Here is a 9115-nt window from a genome sequence, read left to right as displayed (position 1 = left end):
GGAAGAGGGGTTTTTTTTTTAAAAAAATGGAATTTTTGCCTCAATAATACCCTTAAAGGTTGATTGCTGGAACCTGGGAATACATTTGAGGAAAAGATATTTACCACTATTCCTTTTGCGAGAGTTTTGGAGACACATGAGTGCTTTACAGAAGTTTTTCTGTTCTTTCAGGAGCTGAAGATCACTGTTAAGATTTAAGAAGGCAAATTTTGGTCCTAATTTTTCAAGTTCTGATAGTCTGCTTCAAAAAATGTGTTTCACTCTTAAAAAAAGCATACCTGTTACTTGAGCAATGGGGTCAACAGATGAGCAATCCTATAATAACAGGATGAGGGATTTTGAGTGAGAAGGGTTCAATGCGTTTGAGCATGCTGAGTGAGGAAGTAATCTTGAAGTTCAAATTTCTTAAGTTCCAGTTCTAAAAACAATTCAAAGTATAAGCATATGAACAAGCTTCATATTCAGAGTGTCTTGGAGATAATTGTGTGCTCGCCTGTGACACTTCTATGTTGAGGGTTAGGGTTGGTTCTGTTTAGCTCAAACCAGGACACTCCAGTAGATATCAGAGAAATAAACTGCCACAGTGGAAGAGCCATTTCCATAGAACAACTGTCATTCAGTCTTCATGACAACTTACCCTTTTCCTAACAACACATTTAAGTGTCTTTCAGTGAATGCTTCAGAGGTCTATTCAACAAGGATGGAATTTTATATTTGCTTAAGTACATGTTTGAATATTTTTCTGAAAAGAGTCCTCTGGGGATTTCTCAAAATTCAGTGAAAGAAAATATTATTTAAATCATTGTAAAATTCTGAAGATCATTGGGGAATTTCCCAGATAGGCTGCGTAAAAGAAGGGGAATCATCTTTCTGTTATTGCATCTACTGTGTATTAGAGTTTCAGAATTTTACCTCAGTTTATATCTGTCTCACAGAGTATAAATATTTGATCCATTCATACTTTTCCCTGACAAGGCAGGCACATAACCGAATTAAAAAATCTTCAAAATAGTTTTCATTCTTTGAAATATTGAGTTGGGAAAATTGCTCTAAATGACATAAATTAATGCCATATTTCTGCTGTAATTATCCTCTATGAAGTCATTAAGTTACATTGCCAGACTTGAAGTGATTCATCTTCTTCATCTGAGAGGCTTGCGAGTTTGATTGATTTCCTGAAATGAACTTTCTATGTGCTCACATAGGCAATAGATCATACCAGAGTAGACTGCTGAACTACTCTTTCAGTCTTTCACTGGGTTATTCTTGTGAGGGCAGAAGAACAGGTTTTAAAGTGTTCATTTAAGCACCTGCACCTTCTATTTTACATAATTTTTCTTTCTGGCTCAACTCTTGGTTTGTAACTGTACATGAGGAAGAAGAAAGGCAGAAGCTCCATTTCATGTTTCACCTGATCTTCACAGCAAGGGAACCCTTAGAAAAAAAAGCATTTGGTCTTGAATCTCATCTTGAGAGTAGAGAAGAGGAGATCCAACCCAGGTGTCCTAGTTCTGGGAGTAGTTCATGGACAGAAAAGTATTATGACTGTTTGTTTCTATTCCTCTAATCTTGCCTATGTCTTCTGCCGTACTGCATCCTATCAGCATCCTATCAACAAAATCTTAGCAAGGATACTGGACTGATCTTCTAGGAGGTCATAGATGGGCAGTCAAGCAGTGTTAGACAGGAGATAAAGATACCAACATTCAACTGAACAGCTACTGTGGAAGAGTTTTTGTTGCCTATAATTTGTCAGGAACAAATACAAGGCTGTGGCATATAAGCAAGTTATGCGCAATTTGGATTGATATCCAATACTTAGGCCCCTAGATGCTCCATTTATAGTACTTTAAATCAGTAGCACTAGTTCTTACACTTGGAGTCCAAAATAAGAACTCATGTTTACTGTCCTCAGGTCTGACCTCTTGAGGCTTGGCCCTAATCTTTTTGAAAGCCTTAACTTAGTTTCATTTAGAGCTGGGTCAGGCTAGGTCTGCAGAATTGGTAGGCTACATCTGTATATATAGACTGCCTATATATGTATCTGAGATATAAACTATCAGTTCCAAAGAAATCTCAGTCATTTAGCTTTGGAAAGCAAGAAGGTTGTTGCAGAATGCTGCTCTAGTGTGGGAAAGAAGGAATTCATCTCATATAACTATCTGTCAGTGTCTATGACCCAGGTTCAAAGTATGGTCACTGGAGAAGGGGTCTATCAGTGGATCTGAATAAATCTAAGAGATTGTTGTGCAGTGAGATTAATTGTGTCTTAAACTACACAGTTCTCTTGATGACTCCTCTCGACTCTCTTGACTGGTTCTTCATAAACATATCATCCAGATTTTCACTGGCTTTATTGACTGTCTCACCCTTGGCTTTCTGTGTATTTTCATAGACAGAAGCTGGCCTCAAGACATTCTTACATTCTGTCTCTACTTGGTAGCTTTCAGATTTTCAGCAGGTCCTTGAGACTTTTCCTGTAAAACTTGGAAGGAAATCTGTGGCTCCTTTTCCAGTTTTTGTTTCCTCGTTATTCAGTCTTCCCTACGTAACACAATTTATTCTACTGGCTACACTGTTCCTTCTTTCAAAAGCAAGCTTTACTTCTGAGTGAAGTCCCTGGAGAGCTAGGGACTTTCTGTGAAGATTCACTGTGTCCTGCACTCCAGTCACACACAGAACCCTGACAAAGCTTGTTGGAGTGAAATGCTGACCCATGTGTAACATATTTCATACCAATGGTATATCATCAGAACAGTGTCAAAGCTAATATTACCATGTAGAATCCCTCAAGGGAAGTTAATGTGTATTTCATCTTAGAATCAATTTTATTTCAATTCATTAGGGAGCAGAACTTTCATTTTCCTATTTTTTATTTTTTTATTTCAAAATCTTTTGTAATATAGTTTAGTACTACAAAAAATGCCATCTTGTGCATATATACCTTACTTTTAACAATTCAGACATACTCCAAGAGAAAAACAGCTAACTACAAGTAATTTCCTGTTTTCTATCTGTTTAAGCCCTTTTCTTTTCCGGACTTCTACACTGTAAGCCTTATTAAATTTGTGGTTCTGAGAGTAGGAGCTATGCATATATGCTATGCTATGCATATAAGCTACACATAGAGGATGCCAAATGGCATGGTTTATTTAAACATGTTTGGGTCATAGAACATGTTTTCATCTGCTTTACATGTGCAAGGGCTTCCATGAAAACAAGAGATCAGCTCTGTTGCTTTTTTAGAAACCAATGAGATTCTTAGCTGTGGTTGACCCACTACTAATTAAAATAAAGAAAATGTTGCATTTCTGTAATTACTACAACCTGACTTATGCCAGAAATCAGGCTGCATTATTGTACTGACTTTTGAGTTTATGACCCTCAGTATAACATGAATTTAAGACACGTGTGTTCTGTTGTATACAAAATTACACTCTCCTAAACTGCCCCCAAACTAGTCCGCTCAAGTGGGAACCAGCTCATACAGTATCCCACAGTCTGAATAGATTTGCTCTGAAAGAAGCTTAAGGGACATATGAGTCCCAAAACAAAAGACATTCCTGCCACTCTATATAGACAGATAGAGGCACTTGCCATGATTTCCCTGGCTTGTTTCTTCAACAGCAGTTTCTCAGTAAGAAACCATATAGCAATGGCAGACCTATGGAACATGAACAAATCTTTATGTTCTCTGGGTTTTCTTCCTAGACTAATTGTCATGACTAATTCTTCTTAGTCTTAACTCTTTACATATTTATTTTTATTATCAGTGGTATTGTGCTGAGGTTTAATACCTGGTTGTCCTGTTTTTTCTTCCCAGGGTGATACCAATGGTTGTTCAGTTTTCTGTTCTGATTATGCTGCACTCCGCTCTTGTACTAATCACTACAGCAGAGGATTACAAATGTTTACCCTTAATGCTCCGGAAAACTTGCTGCTGGATCAATGAGACCTACCTGGCCAGGAATGTCATTATATTTGCATCCATTCTGATTAATTTTCTTGGAGCCATCATCAATATTGTAAGCTTATAGGACACCAGGGAACATTATACAGGAAAAGATGATTTATGAATTATTAAGCTTGCTGCAGTACTTGCTAACTAATGTGTTTATAAGCCAGCTATGGTTTAAATACAAAAGGCAAAGTACCACAGCTTCAGGAAATTCAATCTGTTGCTTTAACTATATATTTCTGAAATATCTAATTATTTCTCCCTCATGAGTATCATCTGTTTTTAAAACCCTTCTGGTTCTTTCTGCTCAATATATTCTACCCTTTAAGGACCATTTGTAATTTTCTGACATGCTGATATATTTTCTTAAAGATTGTCAACCCAATGAAGTCTTAGAGGTATTAAATTCCTCATCTCACAGTCCTCCCATTAATTAGATTACAAAAAAAACCTTGAGAAGTGTCAACGAACCCAGAAAAAAACTCAAAAAAGGACAGAGCAGGTCAAGCTGAGCCCGTAACCGCAACATGTAAAAAAAGTTAAAAAGTGCAATTTCTAAACATAACTTTCCTTGCTTATGTGGTGGTTTGACAAACCACTTCAGCCTAGATTCATCTTAGCTGAAGTACCAAACCACAGCCTTAGACACTCTCAGCTTTTTTTATAGTCAGTGCAGAAAAATAGGCATCCCAAACATTTTTTTTTGTTCATCCTGGTCCCAATAAAGAGATTTTTTTCTCCCCACTGCCCATACATGGAGCTTAGTCTATTGACCCCTAATGTAAACATCTCCACTTAGACTCTAAAGTGTGACAATCTAGAGCAAAGTTTATCAGTCTATCTGTGGGGAAAGGCATGTACCAAGCTTTGCTTAGCAGCCGTGGTTAGATAAAATTACTGGTAATCAAACACTGCAGGCCTGGCTCTATACAATATCACAGGGTAAGAGAGTAGGGTCTTGTATGAAAATAGAGTAAAGCCTTGATTCTGCTGATGTCATCAGAAATACAATGAGTTTTGCATGAATCAGGCAGACCGTCAGGTCAGACATCTTGGCAGCCATTGAAGCCTGAGCCAAGAAGGTAAATAAATGTCACTGACAGATTAAAGTAACATTTTCATCATTTTTTGCCCTTGGAGAACACCTTTTGGCTCTGGATGTAGCACTGCTTTTTCATTTGAACTTTATTCTTTGTAAATATTCATTTTATGAGACTAGAAAAACATTTAGTGACAGTAATAACAGTAGCAATTATGACAATACAACAGTAACAATAATTATGCTGTAATAATTAATAATAATAATGATTATATAATTAAAGTAAGCATGCTGAGATCTGATAGTTTGCCATGTCTTTTGCTAAGAGATATGAGATTTTATTATGTCCTATTCCTGCCATTCTTCTATGACTAAATTCAGATTGAAAATATGCAAAGGCTCAGGATCTATCTGGGTATTTTAGTGATATCATATGGTCATTGGTAGGAGAGTTACTCAGGGAAATAATATAGCCTCTGATTGCTATCCTTACAGAGAAAATATAAATATGGTGAATGACATTAAGCTCAATAGAGCTGAAAACTTCCTGAAGAGAAGGACAGGGCTACACTGTAGTATAGGTCACTAAAGCATGTTGTGGCGTTCAGATTTTTTTAAATCATATTTGAAAAGTATCTGTCAGGAAAGATTTTGGTGGAATAAATCTCACTCTTGAAACAAGATGCTCTCTAACAGGCTATCCATACCCACTTTGCTATGGATATGACAGTAATGAGGATTTCCTCCGACTTGTGGATTATTTTTTATGATTGTGTCCACTGTGGTCATGTGGGATGGCTAATCTAAAAACAGTTGAAAGAAATAAAAATCTTTTTACCATCATACCAGTGGGTTTCTATAAAGCACTAAACAGTTATGTTTATTGTCATACATTTAGAATGGCATGACTTGAGTCATCGAGTCCTGATGACTACAGGAAATCATAACATCCGTATAACCTTATTATTTCATTTCTCAAAATTCCACCATAATAATAGTTTGCTCCTGAGGGACCTGTGTTCATTTACAGACAGGTAATGCAGCTTGGCCTTGCATCTCTATGCGTCCACTGACTTCAAATGCACCCAGGTGGAGGGAACTAAGACTGAGGTCATAGAATTACAGAACTATAGAATCATAGAATGTGTTGGGCTGGAAATGAGCTTTAAAGGCCATCTAGTCCAACCCCTCTGCAGTGAGCAGGGACATCTTTACCTAGATCAGGGTGCTCAGAGCCTTGTCAAGCCTGACCTTGAATGCCTCCAGGGGTGGAGCCTCCACCAGTTCTCTGGGCAACCTGTTCCAGTGTTTCACCACCCTCACTATAAAGAACTTTTTTTCTGACATCTAATCTAAATCTACCCTGCTCTAATTTAAAACTGTTGCCCCTCATTCTGTTGCTACACGCCCTTGTGAACAGTCCCCCACTAGCTTTCCTCCTTTAGGTGCTGGAAGGCCGCTATAAGGTCTCCCCAGAGCCTTCTCTTCTGCAGCCTGAACAGCCCCAACCCCAGCTGCTTTATAAAAAAAGCCATAAGGCTTTGCTTTCAGCAGGGGGGCAATGAGTCTTCTGGTTCTTTACATCAAGTGCATTGTTCTTACTATAAGATTACCATAAAGTTTTTGTCCTGCAGTTCTTTTTAAAAGACATCCAGAGTGGTCTCCAAAGCATTCTATCCTTCAGAGAGGTGCTGTACAACTAATAAACTTCGAGAAGGTACCGTTAACTCTCTGTTGTCACAGAGGACTGCACAGACAACCTAGATAATATTACTGCATTGAATTGCTGAAAGAGCAAACAAGAGAGATCCAAGTTCAAAATTCATTAGAATTTAATTATAAGAAATAGGGCCTTATTAAACAAACTTTCTAACTGTGTTGGAAAGAAAGACAGAGGAGCTAGTTTGTACATAACAGTTTGATTAAGTGATTTACTGTAAACATCCAGATTGGATTAATATATGTAACAGGAGACTCCATCTGCTTTAACTGTCAAAATATTAAACTATTAACAATTTTTTTCCTGTGTTCTAAGACCATGAGGTACTACAGCTCCACACTGCTGTTCTGTTTATATTTAACACACTTGCTTTGAAATACCATTAAAATGAATGCAGGTCATAACAGCAAAACGCACTATTACATTCTCAAAACCACTGTATCATGAAATTTTTATCCCCTTCCATTCTAGGCATCATAGTTGCAGTTCTGGGACCACGTTGTCTTTTGGCACAAGCCAATTCTGTACAATGCCATGAAATTTTGCCCCACATCTAGAAAGATAACACTGTCCATAGCAACACCACAGGAAAAACCTGCTTGCAAACAAGTACTCATGCACAATCTGATTTTATGCTGCAAATTCAATAATTTTCTCTGTAGTTTATAGCAAAGTATAAACATTTTGAGGCAGTAATTCTTAAGAGTCCAACATCAGTCCTCTGAAACTCCTAGAGGAGCTCATTCCTTCCAAAGGGAAACCCTTTGGCAACAAGAGAGCATAGGAAGGTTATTCTGATGCTGAATGTCTGTAACATGAATAGCTCCCTCTTTTCCAATTCTTCTCCACAGTGTGTCCTCTTACTGTGTATTTAGTCCTGGTGCCAATTAAGTAGCAGGCCAGACAGTTCATCTCTGAACCCAGCCAACCACACAAGTACTTAGTCACCAGTGCACAATATAGCCCTGATTTCATTTTCTTTCTTCACAGCTGTGGTGTGATTTTGACAAACCAGTAGCCCTGAAGAACCAGACCTTCAATTCATCTGTGTCTTTTACAGACATCTGTTCCTATCCTGAGGTATTTCTGAGTGTACTTTTGAATCTGAGATATCAATCCACATTGGTTACATGGCAACCACTATCTGGAATCAGTGACCTATGCACTGGTGGTGGAGTCAGGTGCCTCAACTACACTGTGAAGCTGAACCTTTGCATCTCTCCATATGCTGATAAAAAAAAGCAGAGGCAGGTTACTGATAAAATTAATCATATGGCCCAACGGGGCATTAAAACTAAGTTTTAATCTTTGAACTTCATACAGAACATTTATGCTAGAAGCACACCCACCAATGATTCAACAAACAAAGTGCAATAAAACACGCTACTTAATCCATAATCAGCTAATGGAGACTAATGCTTCTTAGATAGCAAAACCAGCAGTCATTCTGCTTTAGTTATTGTAAATTTTGCATTTGGAGGAAAAAAAAAATCCTCTCTGCGATCAGCCAGCAGGCAAAAAAATCAATGAGTTGGTTATGTGTAGATAAAAGAAGTATGATGTTTAGAAAGTCATATGGCGATGTCATGATTCTGCCAGCAGTATGCTGCAGAGTGCAGGGATGCAGGCTTTCCTACAGAGGGACTGTCCTAAAGAAAAACTGTACTCAGAAATATGAATGCTATCTCTCCTAAAGCTGTATGACAGGAGTTCAGTTAAACTACATTTGGACTGTGGGTGTCGATGTTACTATTTTAAAACTGAACAGCTCATGGCCACGATTGCCTCTCTGTATCCTGCATCAGCTGCATAGAGTGCATTTGACAGATGACTAATCATTGAGAAAAGTGAGACAATGAAGAGATTAGAAAATGAGATATGAATAAAACTTCCAGACATTACATTTTAAGTGAGTAATGTAACAAAACTAGACCTGTAATATTAAAAATTAAATTAAAATAATAAAAAGTAAAAATCCACCCAAATCTGTGGTTTTATCCTCTCTTCAAGTAGAAGAAGGATTAAAGTTGTAATATGATTCCTGCATCTTGATTAATGTGGGTCTTGTGGAATTTCAGAATCCAAAGGAATATAAATTATTTTCTCAGTTGACTTTTCATTATCAACTACATGCAACATCTCTCCCTTTCCTCTTTTAACTATACAGTGTGCCCTTTCTCTTCTAATACAGTGAAAATACCATGAAGACCCAGAGGAGGATTTCTGCTAACATGCAGCTACTACGCAAAATAGGGAATTTGTAATTTCGCATTCTACGTTAGCAAAACCCTTATTTTCAAAGTGTCCTGTATCCTAAGATTTAGCTGAGGACTGAGATCTAGATTTTCTTCATACTTCTGATCACTTGATCATTTATGTAGATATTTGTGGACTTAGT

The 9115-nt window shown here is 37.5% G+C and overlaps 1 protein-coding gene across 1 annotated transcript in view; it reads left to right on the top strand.

Moving 5' to 3' along the window:
* The window catches only part of ADCY8 (adenylate cyclase 8 (brain)), a 54759-nt gene that overhangs the window by 21972 nt on the left and 23672 nt on the right, over window positions 1-9115 (top strand). Inside the window, exons 5-6 of the mRNA XM_009876284.1 lie at window positions 3824-4025; window positions 7708-7797. Of these exons, the coding sequence (XP_009874586.1) occupies window positions 3824-4025; window positions 7708-7797 (292 nt within the window). The remainder of the gene's footprint in view (window positions 1-3823; window positions 4026-7707; window positions 7798-9115) is intronic.

Source organism: Apaloderma vittatum, unplaced genomic scaffold (assembly GCF_000703405.1).
Source record: "Apaloderma vittatum isolate BGI_N311 unplaced genomic scaffold, ASM70340v1 scaffold2499, whole genome shotgun sequence".
NCBI classification, from domain to species: Eukaryota; Metazoa; Chordata; class Aves; order Trogoniformes; family Trogonidae; genus Apaloderma; species Apaloderma vittatum.
Note: the sequence above shows the minus strand (reverse complement) of the source record. Positions and strands in the feature narration are given on the sequence as shown.